Source organism: Saccostrea echinata, unplaced genomic scaffold (assembly GCF_033153115.1).
Source record: "Saccostrea echinata isolate AGI-Se365-2 ecotype Australia unplaced genomic scaffold, CSIRO_AGI_Sech_v1 ptg000001l, whole genome shotgun sequence".
Taxonomy (NCBI): Eukaryota; Metazoa; Mollusca; class Bivalvia; order Ostreida; family Ostreidae; genus Saccostrea; species Saccostrea echinata.
In genome coordinates, this window is record NW_026889750.1 from 36,732,368 (window position 1) to 36,752,715 (window position 20,348).

General features: G+C 32.8%; 3 protein-coding genes across 4 annotated transcripts in view; all 3 read right to left on the reverse strand.

Annotated features, from left to right (window-relative positions):
* Positions 1-16,636, reverse strand: part of LOC133190913 (uncharacterized) — a 62,408-nt gene extending 45,772 nt beyond the window's left edge. The window contains exon 1 of the mRNA XM_061326601.1: positions 16,632-16,636. Coding sequence (XP_061182585.1) covers positions 16,632-16,636 — 5 coding nt within the window. The remainder of the gene's footprint in view (positions 1-16,631) is intronic.
* LOC133190823 (potassium channel subfamily T member 2-like) overlaps positions 1-17,503 on the reverse strand; it is a 44,520-nt gene extending 27,017 nt beyond the window's left edge. Inside the window, exons 1-4 of one of the 2 annotated variants that reach the window (XM_061326509.1) lie at positions 17,326-17,503; positions 14,676-14,758; positions 10,717-10,813; positions 2,462-2,551 (exon numbers count right to left, since the gene is read on the reverse strand). In XM_061326509.1, the coding sequence (XP_061182493.1) occupies positions 2,462-2,551; positions 10,717-10,813; positions 14,676-14,758; positions 17,326-17,414 (359 nt within the window). In that variant the 5' untranslated portion in view covers positions 17,415-17,503. The remainder of the gene's footprint in view (positions 1-2,461; positions 2,552-10,716; positions 10,814-14,675; positions 14,759-17,325) is intronic. The other variant, XM_061326517.1, reaches the window with a different exon arrangement.
* LOC133190840 (sialin-like) overlaps positions 1-20,348 on the reverse strand; it is a 142,318-nt gene that overhangs the window by 64,040 nt on the left and 57,930 nt on the right. The window lies entirely within an intron of this gene.

Genomic DNA, 20,348 nt, shown 5'->3' on the forward strand with positions numbered 1-20,348 from the left:
AACTGAAATTTCCATACAAATAAGGGTCTTTGTAGCTTAATGCAGCAAAATGATTGGACTTAATTTTTAATTAACACCTCCAAATATGAAATCTTTAACTGTGTACACAACATATGCATTGTAATGCTATATACCAGTACTCTGTATTTATATAGTCAAGGTTAGATGACTGAGACACAGAAAAAAAAACTAAATATACACCTGGATCATCATTTTTTCCATAATTCATGTTGAAATCTTTTATCATTTGTCAACAGATATATCGACTTTCATACACATGAATTTTCAGATTATTTCTCAAATACCTCTTAAATATAAAAGTTTATATCCAGCTCCTTAGTTTTCAGAAATTTTATGCATAGATGTATCTTGGTACATGACACAAGTTTGCATGTGTATAGTTTTCTGGTATTTATCTAACATCAAAGCAGGATCAGTCCCATGGACTGAAATTAAAACTACATGAGTCAAATAAAATAGCCATTTATTTGATAAAATAATCCTATTTGCTGATATCTATAATGGTTTCATAGTAAAGGAAGAAAATACTGACACTGATAACAAATGCACTATTATGCATGCACTGCCCCTGCACAATATGAATTTACTGTAAACTGATACATGTATATGTAACTTAAGTCTATACATTACAAATGAAATTCATCACAAATCAATTTGGGATAGACTGCTCAGAAAATAGCGTCTTAGCTTATAAAATGCAGGCAATTTCATACTTATAATGATATCACCCTGTTCTTTTCATAGAGAGAGATTGGGTAGCTTTTGATCACCACAACTAAAGTTAACTTGTGGAAATTGACAGATTTAAATTATGCAGTATATTCCAGAAAAATAAGGTAATGTAAATACACTGAGCAATAAATTCAATCTGTTTGTCCTCATTTTACCCTGTGAGTTCAATGGAAACAAAAGTGAAGGTCACTTAATACTAGTAATTTTACATATATTAAAGCAAAGTGAAATACTTACATGCACAAAAATTGATTTTATGATATTGAGCACATTTTTCTTTTCTCTGTTTTGAAATTTATGACTTTATGATTATTACTTTTTTTTTGTAAATTAATGGCTAATTGAAAGTTAAAATTAGCCAAGCTTAATAAACAGAACAAGAATTTATTTCTATTGCTTAATTACTGCTTAAATACTGCATCAGTCCTATTGAGTGCCCCTTCCTATAAGTGCCCCCTGGGACCTTTTTCACCAAGAATAAGGGAACCCCCCACCCACCCCATTTTTTCTCAAATATTCTTACCCTATACATGTAATTTTACTTTAAAGGATTAGATCACTATGCATTGAGGATATTTAATAAATTTATTCTTGGAATGACATGTTTACATTGTTTAAGCCTAATCTTAAGATGTTCATTGTTTCAGAAGTTTTTTGTCACATTTTATTTTTAGAATGTTGGGACATTTACCATTTTTAACATGCATTTTAAATGGTAGTTCTTTAATTAATAAAAGTATGTTTCTATTTATTTGAATACTATAAATGTCTTGTATTAGAGCATAATTTTACACAACATGCATACCTAATAAATGCTTTTTTTCCCCTTATGCCCAGGTCACTTAATAGGACAGATACGCTATGTCTGTTTCATGCACAATAATATTGAACCATTGTTTATTCAAGTATATCAAATATCAGCAATCAATCAGTACAGAGCAAAAAGTGCTAAAAATATCTGGAGGACTTCAAATAAATTTTATCCATATTAAAACCACAAATACAGCAAATAGCTCAGTAATAAAACACACACTGGTGTACCAAGGCACTTGTACATTATTTATAAATATGAACATTTAAAATACAAACATATTATTATGCATATTAGAGCACAACTTGTTAAGTGCAAAGTTAAAGCAAGTTCCATCTCTAAAATCCATGAATTTTAACATTTTAACATTTTAAATAATGCAGGATTTATGACTAGTTTATGTGGCACTGATAAGACTAATGCTGGTTCCAATCCTGCCAGCTACTTTTTTAATATAGTACTTTATTCACAAGCATGGATAAGTATTTGCATGAGAAATTCCACTGCCATTAAGAAGTTGATAGGAATTAAAATTTGCCTGCTTATAGTATCTAGGAGTTAAAAACAAAAAATAAACTCATTACTCAAGATACAACTAATTTTTTTTTGATTTATCATTTTTTATCATAATTGATTATTAATTTTGATATATATTATTTTTAAATGTCATATTTTTGAAATTACAATTCAAGTAATTTACATTTTTACACTGGACTTAATTTAGCTTTAATTTACTATTTTACAAAATAATTTCTGAAAATTGCTGGTGAATTTCAATTTTGCAAGTAAATGTTTTTGTCATGATGGTAGCTTAAGTTTGCTCAAGGAAACAAAAATTAATTTTGAACCCTGAACTCTGTTGACCCTAGCAATAGTATAGATAATGTATATACAAACCAGTTGATGGCTGTAGAGGAAAATTTCATACTTCCATCATCCTGGGGCAGAGTGTGCGTCTCGTTCCCAGTGCCACATTGGTGTCCATTGCTGTAAAATTGTACATCAAATTTATATTTGAAAAAATCATCTCTCTATTAATTTACATAAGAATTTTTATATGTACTCCACTCTTAAGTAATAATATATACTCAGGACTGTATATTACATATATCACAAGAATTATACATGTACAAACAAACAGAAAACAGATATTAGTCAATGGATTTTTATTTTTGTTGATCTGCTGCACTGAGATGACATGAAAAATGAGCCCATCACTAAGAAAAAGAGGAAGTTATATAAAATACTCCTCCTAAATCCTCCCAAGAAATCTAGTGCTACCATTACAGTCAATCTTTGATACAGACTATAATTTCTCACAACTGATTTCTGTTGAACATTCAAAACTGGTGACCCAAGATAAAAACATCTATACTTTGCAAATGACCCCAGCTTTAAGTTTTCTAGCCCATAAATCAGTGAACTGTTTGTCAACACATAGTATACAAGAGGGCAGCAAATAAATGAAGGAGAAACTTATATATCTAGCTGTGTAAATTAACTCTAATCAATGGCAGATGTTTTTCCTTCAGAAGAAAGTTTAATTTATTTTCATTTTACTTTTACCTGTGACAATTGACAAAGAGAAAACGATTAATATAGCTTGTCTTTTGATAAAATACATTTCACTTCCATGGAAAGATGTCATCTCTTTTTCAATTTTGTGACATATTTATTGACGTCACAAACATTTTTATTATCAATCCAATTCAAAGCTGGTGGTATATGTGTGATGAAATATCATGAGAAGTGCAAAAATTTGGTTCTCCAAAATAAAGCAAAATAATTCAAATTAAATTGCATTAACATATGTCATTTATAAAATTAATTGCCTTGTTAAAAAAATGTTGAAACTGCATGCAGAAATATAATTATATATGTGCAACTACCAGTTGATAGATATCTATAATAAGCTAGTCAAATTATTATTCTAATAAGCAATTGAAATTTTAAAACAATAAAAATTCAAAATGCAATTACCCCCATCCTCCATTTAAAAAAAAATATTATTTCATGAAGGTATTTATAAAGTCTGATTTTTTTGCACAGAACTGTATTATGGTTAAAATTTATACACTGTAGATAATTTAAACATTATTTTTGTTTTTGATTTCAATTGGGTGGCTTGGGAGGGGGGATCTTCACTGATAGAAAACTACAATAGCTTCAAGAAATCACAAGATTTATTGAAAAAAGTAGTAAAAGCAATACTTAGCTACAGTTTATGGCGAATAATTTATATTTTTAAATACAACTGTCAAAAAAATGTATGTTTCATGTTTAATGATGACAAGTGTTTTATGCTACATTATACTACAAAAAACATAAAAAGTGCTACTTTTAAAAAAGTATATAATTTATTATGTCTGTTAAAACTTCAGAAAAATGCAAATTGCTAAGATATATAAAGCTTTCATTTGCATTTTTCTATTAAAAGTTTAAAACAAATTTAAAAAAAAAAAAAAAAAACTTACTAAACTTCAGCAAAAAACTGTCAGACATTAATTGTTTGACACCACTTTAGCATGCAAAATTTTCTTCTTCAAAATGGCTGTATACTTAAGACCTTAAAATATTAAAACATCTACTAGCTTCCAGAGAAAAAAGTACATCAAGATTATTAATCAACAAGATCTTACAAGAAATGGAACTAGACATCCATAGCTGTGTTACCTTGAATGTACATATATTTATCAATGGATGAATCATTTACTGTATAGGGGGAAAATAACTCGCGGTGTTAATATTCGCTATATTCACGGTGTAAATAAATCCGTGAATTCAAGAAACAGTGAATAAGTTTTCAATAACTTCCATGTTTTATTTGGAAATTTGAGAATATACTACGATAGGTAAATATACGTGCAGTACATGGTCATTAACGTTATTACGAGTCGTACTTGTCATTCAATTATTTTAATTATCACGCTTTACTTTAATTTAGATCATTCAGCAGATAATAACCTGTAATTGTAAAAAAAAAAAAAAAAAAAAAAACTGTTTTAATAGCCAACGCTACATGTTTCATCAATCAAAACACGTGGGTCATGGGTTTTGATTACCCATGCGTAACTACGTTACCACATGTATTTGTTACCTGCATTATCATGTTTTTATCGACATTTTGGTTTTTAAAAAATCATTCAAATAACTATCGAACTTGCTGATGATCTGGATGGATATTATTTCGTCGACCTACATTAACACATTTCTTACTGTCCAGTGGCTTTTCGCCGCGATGTATTATCCCCAGGGAAAGAAGATCTTGGGGTGTACATACACTCATCGTAATAGCATATAGGAAGTAATTTGACGTTTATAGTAAAGGACTTTGAATAACTGCACTTGTTTTAGTTAGTCGTCAATTAATTATTAAATCTAACTATTTTATATAAATCTACCCTGTTGTTTGTGAAGTGAATACATAACGCTGATTAATGTCGTTCTAGCTATGCTATGAATAAAACGGATATAGACATTGAAGGGAGGTACATGTAACCTTTATTATATACCGATTCCACGAATTCAACAAACTGCGATCGTGTCAGAGGAGAGAAAAACGTGAAAATTACAACCCGTGAAATTAATCCCCTATACAGTAATTGTTTCTTCAAAATATTTCAATTTCTTTAAAATAATTTTAAAAGTTCTGGCTATATAAAAGAACAAGATAGACAAAAATGAATAACAATAGGAAATCTGAGTTACTCAGGTGACCTAAAAAATAATGTCTCTCCCATTAAAACTCTTGGTCATCACTGTATGACCCTGCATGGTGACATCTCACTGAATCAAGATGGCTGAAAACCATACCAGTGGCATTATTAGGGTATGGCTTTGATAAGAATTGCAAACTTCAACCTCCTCAAGCCTTGACATTAACCGTGGAGAGATGACATTGAGTGAGACCCTAACACAACTTAATACTAATACAGGAAACAATACCCAGACAAGATTCGAACTATTTCACATGCTGTTCTTGAGAAGAAGATTTTTTTTAAAAATATTCCTATAATTTTTGTATAATTTTGATTCCTGTTTTGGCCCCATCCTACCCCAAAAGGTTACAATTTAAACAATCTTGAACCTACAATACCTGAGGATATTTCTGTATTAATATGACTAATCATGGCTTTGCTGTTCTTGAAAAGAATTTTTTAAAAAGATTTTCCTAAAAAATCCTATATAAAACTTTGACCCCTGTTGTTGCCCTGTCCTACATCCGGGGGTCATGATTTGAACAAACTTGAACCTACAGTGAGTATGTAATGAAGCTCTCATATAAGTTTCAACTTTTCTGGCCAAGCAGTTCTTGAGGAAAGGAATTTCAAAAGATGCCACCAAATTTTCACAAATTCTTAATTATCTCCCCTTGTAAGAGGTTGTGGCCCTTCATTTGAACAAACTTGAATCCCCTTCACCCGATGGTACTCTGTATCAAGTTTGGTTGAATTGGCTCAGCTGTTCTGGAGAAGAAGCTGAAATTGTAACAAGAGATGTTTGTGAAACACTTATCCCCCCCCCTCCCCAGACATACATTATAGGGTTTGCTAGATCGTACCCAAAATAGAACTTGACCTAGATATTATTATGATAAATCTGTATACCAAATTTCATTTCAGTATGTGCAACCTCTGCAAAGAAAATAAACGGAAACTGCAAATAATTGGAATTTTTCTAAGTCCAAGGGGCATAGCTCTATCAAAAATTGCTTGAACGTATCCAAAAAAGAACTTGACCTAGATATTCTTATGATAAATCTGTATACCAAATTTCATTACAGTATGTGCAAACTCTGCAAAGAAAATGAATGTATACTGCAAATACAGTTGAACTTCGGTATCTCCAACACGGATATCTTGAATACCATGGATATGTTGAAGTCCCAACAACTTATTCCTTATGTATTGTACAGCAGGTTAAAATCGCGGTTGGAAAAGATCGCAATTTGTTCAACTTGCAGCAAATTGCGGTCGTTTGAATTCGCGGAAAGGAAAAATTATGCAAAAAAAACTTTCCACACTGAAAGTATTTTCCTTGCGTATTGTGTCGATTCTGAACCCGATTAAAAAGAACGAAACACCGGACTGATCCCGATTAGAAGACAAAATGTTGTACGATTTATAATATTACGCATTCACATAAATTTTCTTTCTTTCTCGTGTTTTCTTTCTTTCTTTTATTTTTGAAATACATATGAGTCTATACTCGAGTGATTTATTCAAGTGATTTCAAGTCGTATCCAATACATTCATGTAAACCAGAAGTCTCTGATGAGACTGTAGCTCTACAAGTCTGTACATATACATGTAACAAAGAAAAAGTAGCACTTGGATTCGAAACTTTGCAACATGCAGCAATAAATAGAATTATATATCTTCATATAGTCTACTTGTGTGCCAAGTTAAATTGAAATCAAATAAAAACTGAAGGAGGAGTAGCGTTTTAAAAGAAATTCACAGAAATTTCTATTTTTAGTAACCAAGGCAACATCGTTCATCAAAATAAAAAACTGATGCTCTGAATTATGTATCATAGTGTAGTCTACTTGTGTGCCAAGTTATATTGAAATCAGACCAAAACTGTAGGAGGAATTTCATTTTGAAGGAATTTCACAGAAATTTCTATTTTTAGTAACCATGGCAACATCGTTCATAGAAGTCAAAAACCGATGCACTAAATTATGTATCTTAGTGTAGTCTACTCGTGTGCCAAGTTATATTGAAACCAGACCAAAACTGTAGGAAGAGTAGCATTTTAAATGAATTTCACAGAAATTTCTATTTTTAGTAACCATGGCAACTCCGCTCATCCAAATCAAAAACCGATGCACTAAATTATGAATCTTAATAGAGTCTACTTGTATGCCAAATCATATTGAAATCAGACCAAAACTGTAGTAGGAGTAGCGTTTAAAAGGAATTTCACAGAAATTTCTATTTTTAGTAACCATGGCAACACCGCTCATCCAAATCAAAAACCGATGCACTAGATTATGTATCTTAGTGTAGTCTACTTGTGTGCTAAGTTATATTGAAATCAGACCAAAACTGTATGAGGAGTAGGGTTTTAAAGGAATTTCACAGAAATTTCTATTTTTAGTAACCATGGCAACACCGCTCATTCAATCAAAAACCGATGCGCTAGATTATGTATCTTAGTGTAGTCTACTTGTTTGCCAAGTTATATTGAAATCAGACCAAAACTGTATGAGGAGTAGGGTTTTAAAGGAATTTCAAAGAAATTTCTATTTTTAGTAACCATGGCAACACCGCTCATCCAAATCAAAAACCGATGCACTAAATTATGTATCTTAGTGTAGTCTACTTGTGTGCCAAGTTATATTGAAATCAGACCAAAACTGTATGAGGAGTAGCGTTTTAAAGGAATTTCACAGAAATTTCTATTTTTAGTAACCATGGCAACACCGCTCATCCAAATCAAAAACCGATGCACTAAATTATGAATCTTAATAGAGTCTACTTGTATGCCAAATCACATTGAAATCAGACCAAAACTGTAGTAGGAGTAGCGTTTAAAAGGAATTTCACAGAAATTTCTATTTTTAGTAACCATGGCAACACCGCTCATCCAAATCAAAAACTGATGCACTAGATTATGTATCTTAGTGTAGTCTACTTGTGTGCTAAGTTATATTGAAATCAGACCAAAACTGTATGAGGAGTAGGGTTTTAAAGGAATTTCACAGAAATTTCTATTTTTAGTAACCATGGCAACACCGCTCATCCAAATCAAAAACCGATGCGCTAGATTATGTATCTTAGTGTAGTCTACTTGTTTGCCAAGTTATATTGAAATCAGACCAAAACTGTATGAGGAGTAGGGTTTTAAAGGAATTTCAAAGAAATTTCTATTTTTAGTAACCATGGCAACACTGCTCATCCAAATCAAAAACCGATGCACTAAATTATGTATCTTAGTGTAGTCTACTTGTGTGCCAAGTTATATTGATATCAGACCAAAACTGTATGAGGAATAGCGTTTTAAAGGAATTTCACAGAAATTTCTATTTTTAGTAACCATGGCAACACCGCTCATCCAAATCAAAAACCGATGCACTAGATTATGTATCTTAGTGTAGTCTACTTGTGTGCCAAGTTATACTGAAATCAGACCAAAACTGTATGAGGAGTAGCGTTTTAAAGGAATTTCAAAGAAATTTCTATTTTTAGTAACCATGGCAACACCGCTCATCCAAATCAAAAACCAATGCACTAGATTATGTATCTTAGTGTAGTCTACCTGTGTGCCAAGTTATATTGAAATCAGACCAAAACTGTAGGAGGAGTAGCATTTTGAAAAATTGTTTACAGACAGACGGACAGACAGACAGACAGACAGACGGACGGACGCCGGACACCTTACTATCGCATAAGCTCTTCTGGTCTCTGACCAGTAGAGCTAAAAAAGGCCCTTTGGCAGGTGTTCGTTCATAGGTGTGTTTTGAGTAGAGTACAGAGTAGTATTTACTGCAGTATATTTAAATCTCCCTGAATCTAAATAAGTTGTCAGTACCGGTAATCAAAATGTTGAACTGTTAATAAAATTGAATTAATGTGTAACAGTGTTGTCTTTACTACGTAAGTGCCTTGATTAAAGATAATAGGACTGAGTGATACGCTCGGGTGAAATCTAACAATAGGCCTCATGTTCTACAGATAATTACATCGCACCTCTACTGGGTGGCAGAATTAAATGTTAGTTATAGATGTTTATTTATCAATTAAGATTTAAAAAAAACCAACTCAGTACGTCTTAGTAAATCAATTGATCCGTACACCCGCATAATTAGGAAGACAGTCTACATCTATATTAATTACTGCTTTTATGTTTGCAAGGAAAAACAAATAGAGTTAACGAATCTAATCACAGATATCGGTATATTTCAATTTATCCTTATCAATTTTTGGAGGATTATTCACTGTATTTAGAATTCGCGGAATTTTTATTTCCGCGAATATAGCGAATATTAACTTCGCGAGTTAATTTCCTGCTGTACAGTATTTTACCCTGGATATCTCGAATCCTCAGTTATCTCAAAGTATTTTCTCGGTCCCTTCAAGTTCAAGATAATGAGGTTTGACTGTAATTGGACTTTTTCTAAGTCCAAGGGGCTCGATCATACCCAAAACAGAACTTGACCTTGATATTCTTATGATAAATCTGTATACCAAATTTCATTTCAGTATGTGCAACCTCTTTGAAGAAAATGAATGGAATCTATTGGTGGACAGACAGACAGACAGATCGACAGACAGCAACAAAGCAATATGCCCTCCCTTCTTTGAAGGAGGGCATAAAAAGTTTACAATGCCGACACCATCACCGACAAGGACAACAACAGACAAGAGACAAATTTTGATCAAAACAAATTGTCTCCACCCAGTTGGACAGAAGAATATTGTATGACAAAACAAGAACCACTCAGCAAATTCCCCTATGATTTCTTACTCATTCCATCCCATGGTACAAGTAGACATGTTTTTTATTTCCAAATAGGACAATAACCATATAATCTCTATGAACACAATATTTATAGTGTATGTTCTACTTCAATTTACATATAGTCACCATTTTATATCAAGTATGTAACATTCAGTGCTGAACATTTATGACATGAAATATCCCCTACATATCAATGTTCAATGGTTTTATGACCAATAAGGAGAACTTTTTTCTGTAAGAAGAATTTTGAAACCTTACTTTACAAGGTCAGAAGGAGAATGACAAGCCATTTCTTGAAACAATTTGGCAATTTTATGGCTGTTAAAACAGCACACATTTGAAGATTTAGCAAGTGTCACACGAGAATTGTGTCCATTTCTCAATACCACCCTTTTATTTATGGACATAATACAAATATACATGTTGTTGTATCTTATCATATTCATTACATAATGAAATATTGTTAAAATTAAATTCACATATTTATGATAGAAAAGTTTTAAAAATATTAACTTGATATAAAACACACATACTTTAGGCAAATGCATGTTTCAATATCTTCTTGAGGAAATTAAAAAAAAAACCTACTGAATTACTTTATAGAGGACATGTCATGATTGTATTAACATTAATGCATCTGGGACAAAAAAAATATTATGGATATTATTGTTAATATATATACTTACCATTGATAGTTTACAGGTCTGTCCAGGGACACTCGCACAATGTACAAAATACATAACAGCAACTTGCATATAAGATCAAATATTCTCAGACGTATCCCTGAAAAGATAGAAATGACCACATTTAGTGAGTTCAATGATCATAAATGTATACATTTTTTTTTAAACACACTACTGCTGTTCTTTTCTAAAACTTATTTCATTGTTCATACATAAACTCCCTAAAAAAACTCCCACACTAAGCATGCTAAGAATACCTATACATTTTTGATAAATCTTCTAAAACATGAATGTTATTACATGAAAACATGCACATTGCTGACAGAGAGAAAACATTATAAGCTACATTAATTTGCAAGTCTTTCTCTAGGTTTTTGCGATTGTGTACATATGAAAATATGTGTAACGTACCATTCAGAAATAATACATTGTACAATATATAATGACATTCAATTTAATTTCCCTCATTTCTCTCTCTTTTTTTAAAAAAAAAAAAAAAGATCGACTTAAAGGACTCTTTTGTCCCAACCTGTTAATAGCAAGATCAGTAAGCTGACCCATGGATGAAGTGACTTCAACAGTAAATTGCCCAAATGGAATACATTAACAGGTTTGGAATACAAAAAGGATACAGATTTAAAGTGCAAACCAGAAGTTTCTGATAAGATGTAGCTCCACTGGTGTGTATTTATAATAAAGAGTGTTAATTGTTACTTAGTACAGTCTACTAGTGTACCAAGTCTGATTGAAATCCAACCAAAACTGTAGGAGGATCAATGTTTTGAAAGAATTTTATAGAAATTTCTATTAATAAGAAGACAAGGCAAAATCAATTGTAGAAATAACAAGAGGCCCATGGGCCACATCGCTCACCTGAGCACATTGGCTAGGCAAAAGCACAAATCAGTTCAGTATTGAAAAGGTTACCCGGGGTGGGGGGGGGGGGGTGGGGGTGGGGGGGGGGTTATAACAAATGTCTTTGTTGTACTTGAGTAAATTTTGAAAAAATTTGATCCCCCATTGTGGCTCCTCCCTATCCCAGAGGTCAATATTTGAACAAACTTGAATCTACACTACCTGAGGATGCTTCCATATCAATATGACTAAACATAGCTTTTCTGTTCTTGAGAAGAAATATTTTTTCTGTATGTTCTTATGTAAAACTTTCGATCCCCCATTGGGCCCCACCCTACCCCAGGGGTCATCATTTGAACGAATTTGAATTTACACTATCTGAGGATGCTTCCATATCAAAATGACTAAACATGATTTTCAGTTCTTGAGAAGAGGATATTTTCCTATATGTTCCTATGTAAAATTTTCGACCCCCATTGTGGCCCATCCCTATCCCCGGGGGTCATCATTTTAACAAACTTGAATCTACACTACCTGAGGATGCTTCCATATCAAAATGACTAATCATGGCTTTGCAGTTCTTCATCAGAAGATATTTTACTATATATTTCTATTTAAGACTTTGATCCTCCATTGTGGCCCCACCCTACCCCAGGGGGTCATGATTTGAACAATCTTGAATTTACACTACCTGAGGATACTTCCACATAAATATGATCAATCAGGGCTTTGCTGTTCCTGAGAAGAAGATTTTTAAAATTTTTCCTACATATTTCTATGTAAAACTTTGATCCTTCATTGTGGCCCCGCCCTACCCCCAGGGGTCATGATTTGAACAAATTTGAATTTTTACTACCTGAGGATGCTTCCATATAAATATGACCAATCAGGGCTTTGCTGTTCTTGAGAAGAAGATTTTTTAAAGATTTTTCCTATATATTTCTATGTAAAACTTTGATTCTCCATTGTGGCCCCACCCTACACCCGGGGGTCATGATTTGAACAAACTTGAATCTTCACTACTTGAGGATGCTTCCATATAAATATGACTCATCATGGGTTTGCTGTTCTTGAGAAGAAGATTTTTAAAGGTTTTTCCTATATATTTCTATGTAAAACTTTGATCCTCGATTGTGGCCACGCCCTACCCCCGGGGGTCATGATTTGAATAAACTTGAATCTACACTACCTGAGCATGCTTTCATATAAATATGACCAATTAGGGCTTTGCTGTTCTTGAGAAGAAGATTTTGAAAGATTTTTCCTATATATTTCTATGTAAAACTTTGATCCTCCATTGTGGCCCCGCCCTACCCCCGGGGGGTCATGATTTGAACAAACTTGAATCTACACTACCTGAGCATGCTTCCATATAAATATGACTCATCATGGGTTTGCTGTTCTTGAGAAGAAGATTTTTAAAGGTTTTTCCTATATATTTCTATGTAAAACTTTGATCCTCCATTGTGGCCCCACCCTACCCCCGGGGGTCATGATTTGAACAAACTTGAATCTACACTACCTGAGAATGCTTCCACATGAGTTTCATCTTCCCTGGCTCTGTCGTTCTTGACAAGAAGATTTTTAAAAGATGCGATTAATTTTTCACTAATTCTTTATTATCTCCCCTTGAAAGAGGGCATGGCCCTTCATTTGAACAAATCTGAATCCCCTTCACCCAAGGATACTTTGTGGCAAGTTTGGTTGAAATTGGGCCAGTGGTTCTTGAGAAGAAGATGAAAATGTGAAAAGTTTACGACAACAACGACGCCGACGACGACGCCGACGACGACAGACAACGGACAAATTTTGATCAGAAAAGCTCACTTGAGCCTTTGGCTCAGGTGAGCTAAAAAAACTGATATACTGCAGAAGCAGAAGTATATGTTGGGGATTTAATTTTATGGACAAAATTTATCCCAAATTTTGTGGATGAAATTTATCCAAAATTAAATCCAAAGAATTATTTAACCTAAAGACTGTGTGAAACTAAACCTAATAGAATAAACTTGTAAATTTCATTTATCCATTTAATTATAACATTGATAAACAAGAGGCCCATGGGCCACATTGCTCACCTGAGCACTTTGGCAGGAGAAAAGCAGAAAGCAGTTCAGTATTGAAATATACAAGTGCCCCACTCACCAGAGGGGCAGGGAAGGAAGTCATGAGTTAAACTGATTAAACAAACTTGAATCTACACTACCTGAGGATGCTTCCATATAAATATGACTAATCAAGACCTTGCTGTTCCTGAGAGGATGATTTTTAAAAGAGTTTGCTATGTATTCCTATGTAAAATTTAGATAGCCTTTTGTGGTCCCAGCCTACCCCTGGGGTCATGGTTTGAAAAAAAAATGAATGTATTTTGCCTGAGGATGCTTGTAAACAAATATGACTAATCATGGCTTTGCTGTTCTTGAAATGAAAATTTTTAAAAGAGTTTTCCTATTTATTCCTATATAAAATTTTATTAGCCATTGTGGCCCCACATTTCCACTGGGGGTCATGATCTGAATAAAACTGAATCTTCACTACCTGAGGATGCCTCCATATAAATATGACTAAACATGGCTTTGCTATTCTTGTGAAGAAGATTTTTGAAGATTTTTTTCCTACATTTTTCTACGTTAAACTTTGATCCCCCATTGTAGACCCAACTTACCCCCGGGGGTCATGATTTGAACAAACTTGAATCTAAAAAACTTTGATCCCCCATTGTGGCCCCACCTTATCCCTGGGGGTCATGATTTGAACAAATTTTAATCTACACTATGTAATGAAGCTTCCATATAAGTTTCAACTTTTTTGGCCCTGTGGTTCTTGAGAAGAATACTTTTAAAAGACGCCACAAAATTTTCACTAATTCTTGATTATCTCTCCTTGAAAGAAGGTGTGACCCTCCATTAGAACAAACTTGTATCCCCTTCACCTAAGGAGGCCTTGTGGCAAGTTTTGGATGAAATTGACTCAGTGGTTCTGGAGAAGAAGTTGAAAATGTGGAAAGTTTACAGACAGACAGCTACACAGACGTTTGGACAACGGACACCTTACTATTGCATAAGCTCTTTTGGTCTCTGACCAGTAGAGCTAAAAAGTATACATACTTGTTGCTGGTTTTCGGATTAACAATCTTTTAAGACGACCTCTAAGTGACAACTCATTGGTAAAGTATTTTATTGGCGATGACCTAAAAATATTAAATATATTTATGGTTAGAAAAAACTACTTTAATGATGTTTGGGTTGGGCTCAAACTCCACTATAAAGATAAGATAGGCCTGGTTATAAGTATCTGGAAAATATTATTTGCAACACCAGGGCAGTGCCAGAGGTCAACGTCCAGTGCACAAAACCGACGAAAACCAGGGACATAAAAGTTTCGTGCCAGTCTGCATAGATGTTTTTCCTACCTCCGACAACTGAAGAGTACGGTGCGCTCAACGACCATTTTACTAGCGATGTAACAATACATCGATACAGGCCCGTAGGAACCATGGGCACGGAGGGGGAAAGCATGCCCCAATAATTTTGCAATGAAGCTAACTTAAGGTTGTCCCTCCTCCCTCTCAAAATTAAAGCCTGATGAAATTTTGTTTTGCTTGTCAAGGAATTTATTTAAATTATGCCCCCCTCCAACTGAATTTTTTAGGCTGCGCTCCTCAACTGAAACTGTTTGCATGTGATGCAAAAGGGTTCGATATAAAATATCTATACATAAAATGAATTTATTTTCCCCCGATACTTTCCGGAATCGTAAATAGAGTATTTGAAAACAACAAGAGCAGACCTCGTTAAAGTTAACTCTCTCTCTCTCTCTCGCTTTATACATACTGAAAGACTTTCAGAATGAACTTTTTTAATGTAGGGACGCTGAAATCTTCCTTTTAAACCCAAAATTAATTACGGAGAAATCTGTAAATGTAAATACTTGATACATAATGATATATTGCGATATTTTTCTGATATATCGTGATACTTTTTTTCTTCACGACACACAGTCCTACATTTTACAGAGCGAATGAAGCCCTCCCCCTCCCCCATCACCATTACAACAACCCATTCCGTACATTAAAGTACTTTTTAATTAATTTTAATTTTTTTTTTTTTTTTTTTACTCAGAATGAAAATTTTGTTTATCCCCCCCCCCCTCACAACTAAGGGATACCTTATTCTAGAAGAATGGATCTGAGAACATGAGAATACAATCTTATATCATTAGCGATCATTTGGCAATGGAGAGCAAACCATTCCCCTTAACCCAAATTTGCATGCCTTTCAAAAAAGTCTCTGTTTTCCAGAAAGTTGCTACGAGACAAAAACAACCCCCGGATTATATGTATGTGTGGAGTATGATTCGTGAATATAAAATAACTACGGTAAATTAAATCAAACTACATATATGCTAATATTGTTTTTACTAAACCCTTGTATTCCTACCCCAAAATAGTAAAAGAATTGAATTAACTTTATATTACGATCAGCTGGAATAATTGATTTTATGTATTTAATGCAAATGAGCTAAATGTATATAAGGCTATCAAAGTTGCTTAAATTGAACGATATAAAATTATGTGTGTTTAACCGTAAAAGCTACTCAAGGTTAAAAAGAAGTAAACCTTGCACAGAAAATATTCTAAAGCATAACGAACTTCTCAATTCTATTCAGCAGAACAACTGATTCACATTTGATCAATACGAACAAATTCCCAAAAGTTTCAAAATAAACAGTCATTACACCACGTTATACATTTATGTCTTGCCTCTGTGCTTTTCGCCCTTGTGATAATTGATTGGCCGTTCTTTTAAAAAGTTTGATATTCTGTAAGCATAATTTGTTTTACAGATTTTATTTGACAAAATAAAATATATTGGAAAGGACCGAGGGATTATTTATAGGCTGTTGTAGAACTTGTCTGACATTCCAGTCTAAAGCGACAAAGGAAGGTGTCAATGATTGTTTTCGTTGCAAGCCATGTCGGAAGACTGTAAATCCACTAAGCAATGATTAGTATATTTCTAGAGTTGGTTAAATTAGGGTTTAACTAATTAAAAATAATGTTGGTCATGTTTCAGGTTGTGCACACGTGCGAACATGGTATCAACGCCCATAATTAATCATCAAAGTCTTCGCCAAAATATAGAAATTACGATAAATGCCAAGTACTATTTAATAATTCTGGCAAATCTGTGATATCACTAACATATTATAATTGGTTTTCAGGAATTAGTCATGGACTTTTTTGATCTCCCTGTATTCATGGCCGTAGGAACCGGGGAGGGGGGGGCACGGGGGCTGTGCCCCCCCGCCCCAGTTATTTGCAGATATATAGAGTACTATAGAAAACATAGATACTATATCTTTTGCCCCCTCAATAAAAACCTCTGATGACCTTTTTTTTTTCTTTTTTCTTTTTTTTTTTTTTTTTTTGCTTGTCATGGAATTTTTGGTAGTTAGTAGTGCCCCCTCAACTGAAAATGTATGGATGTGTCCCCCCAAACTGAAATTGCTTCCTACGGCCCTGTGTATACATACACGGAAAAGTGTAAATATCATGCAAGAAACGCTTTCAATTTGTAATAAAGTTCCGAATTTAAAAGCAATATATACATCCATGTAAATAAACTGTTTTTAAAAGCAATATAGACATCTATGTAAATATGCTGTTTTTCAATAACTACGTTTTCCTTTAAAATATATACATAATTGTTTGATTATTATCTTTATGTGAAATTGATCGATGCGGTAAATCGTTACCTCAACCATTCCTCTTCGTTTTCCTCGTCGCTCTCATTAATGATGAAGTTTAGATCTATTCCATCACACACCGTGTGTTCATACACCATAATGATAGCTCATGCATACCGGTTACAGCAACTGTCCAAAAGTCCTTACTCCCAATTATTTTTTAATCCCTGCAATAAAAGTCACTGCCTTGGCGTAAAACGTCCCAGAAATGTGTTTATTATTTTGCCTCTCATGATAATTAATACATCACATGTTACGACAGAAATGTTCAACTTTTTTCACCTATGGTAACACACAATTGTCAAACGACGCAAATTCGTTGCATAATTTTCATTGTTTATTACAGTAGCAATGCCAGACCAAAATTTAAAAATATGCTTGAAGAGTTTTCTGCAATTGTATTTTGTAGTTTAATGATAAAACATTGCTTTTCTTAAAAAAAATTACTAAAATATTCTAAAATGGGTATTTTTTAGACACATTCTTAGGGTAACCCCCTCGGCAGTAAAAGAAGCATTTTTCCCGTTTATCAAAGAAAGTTGTCCCAGCTTTGAAACTTGAAAGATATTTGATTTCTGGCAATTTTTTTTTTCATTAATGTGTTTTTATACATTCCTTCTTATAAAATAAGGCAGTAAACACTTACCAAATATTAATTTAATATCCAGAATGTCCTTTGAAAATGAGCAATATGACCCGTTTTCAATGTGACAATCAATGAAAATTGAAAGAAAACTTGTATTACAACAAAGTTACTTTATATATAAGTAAAATATTGAGATGCCATCCATATTTCATTCATTAAAAAAAGTTATAATTATTGTTGTGGGAAGTAAATGAAATTCATGCATATTATATTGTATTTTATATTACTAATTTATGTACAATTTATTGAATTTGCGTAAATTTCATTTACTACTGACATCAATAATTATACATGTAATTTGTTTTTATAAATGATAAATGAATGGAATTTCAATATTTTAATTTTTTACAAGTCATCTTTAAATGTTCTTTCAATTTTCAGTGATTGTGACATTGAAAAGAGGTCACACTATTAATATTACTAGTACGAATATTTCCTGTCAGGGTATGAAACAGGATTTTCAACTTGAATTGAAATTAACAAAGTAGGAAAAAAAATCATACTGAAGAACCATCACCATCAAAATTGGTTTAAAAAATCCATTCTTCTTGAAGAGTAAAAGCATAACATACAAAGGAGAACAGTATATTTATAAATGCATAACTTTCAAACATTTTTATAAAATTTATTTATTTATTAATAAATACATGTATATAGTCATGCGTTGCATATTTTTTATAAGTTCAGATTATTTATCTGAACTTATAAAAAATATGCAATGCATGACTTTATATTTATTATTAAATAAATAAATTTAAAAAAAAAATAATCTTAATATGTATTTTATTAAATTGTATTAGGACAGAACTTTTCTGTAATTTAAATTTAAATCAATATCGCTTTTCAACAGATGTCAAGAATTTAACACAATAACCGATTTATTTACCGACTCTACATTTAAATAACAGAAATTTAACTATAAAACGTGAGGATATTCAAGTTCAAAATCGGTGAAAATTTTTATTTGAACGTTATTTATGATATAAATTATATCTACATTGAATCTCGTATAAGTACTTTTTTTAGAGCTCTCAGATACGCCATACATAGCTTTAAAAATTCTAATTTTGATTCTAAGTTTGCAATATATGTCTACAAAATCTTCTTTAGAATTTTAAAGAAATATGTACCTCGTAGACTGACTTCGAGTCAGTACTCGTGTTTGTCATCACGTTGTTTACAGTTCGAATTTCCCTAAACAGGTCACTTCCGGTTTGAGGGTACCTGAATATTTCACAGTGCTTTCAATATATTACGGCCAATAATGACATTAAAAAAGGTGCCAATTATATTTAGAGGTATTTGTTGATTAATTCAAATGTGTTGAAGTACTGTAATAAATTGTTAAGATTGTAAAAATGCAAATCCAAGATTTTCAACGACGATAATTACCATACTATTGTGAGATTTTCCCCGGTTTTTTGTCATTACATAAAGGTAAAGGTCACTACTCTAAAATTACCAACCAAAGAAATCAGCAGAATCTATAGGGAACAAGTCAAAAGCCGTAATTCAAGGGTAGTATGCGTTGGGACACTTTCCCGCGAAATCCTAACTTTCACGTTGCGCAGCGCCACCTATCCTTCCGGCAATGCTAATTACAGGAACACCGAATATGCTTACTGGTCAGTTACTGGTCAGTTGTCGGGCGATCTTAATGTTCGTTTGTCTCGTTAGCTTGATGCAGCGCCCGTGGGGACAGACGAACGTCTGGTAATCATATACAAATTTTCTAAGATAAATTACCAGCGCATAATCCCGTGCAGAATAGGTAAAATAGGTGTTATTTCCGTGAGCTGGTTAAATAGTTACGTAACTTGCTTCAACTTTGACAGGACGAAAAATTAATTTTAAAGAAAATGTGTATATAATCTTATGTTACCTATGAAAATATTTAGATTAAGGTAAAGTATACAAGAAAAAGGTGGGAAAGATAAGGTCTTTTATTTTGATTTTTTTTTTTTAAAAAAAAGAAAAACAATATAATCTCAGTAAAATGTGGTCAGAATTAAATAAATGCACGTTCATTTTTTGCAGCGTTAATAACATTTCATGGTAAGGGTTATCTTTATGTCAGTCTATTTATAAAATAAATTATACGTGCGACCGCGAGATATTTAGTGATATGTTAATTCACTACATATAATATTATATATTACTGTAATACTGCATTAAGTAGTAGACTTGTAAATCCCGGAAGTGTAATTTGACCGAACGGGATATGTAACTATTATACATATTGAACATAAACATTACTTAATTATTAATTCATATGGTCAGAGAGGTTTTTTTTAATTTGTTTTACTTTAAAGTTTTATGTCCCTGATGTCAACAACGAACTGTACTGACGTACGACTGTTATGCAATTTCAAAACGTAATTCTCAT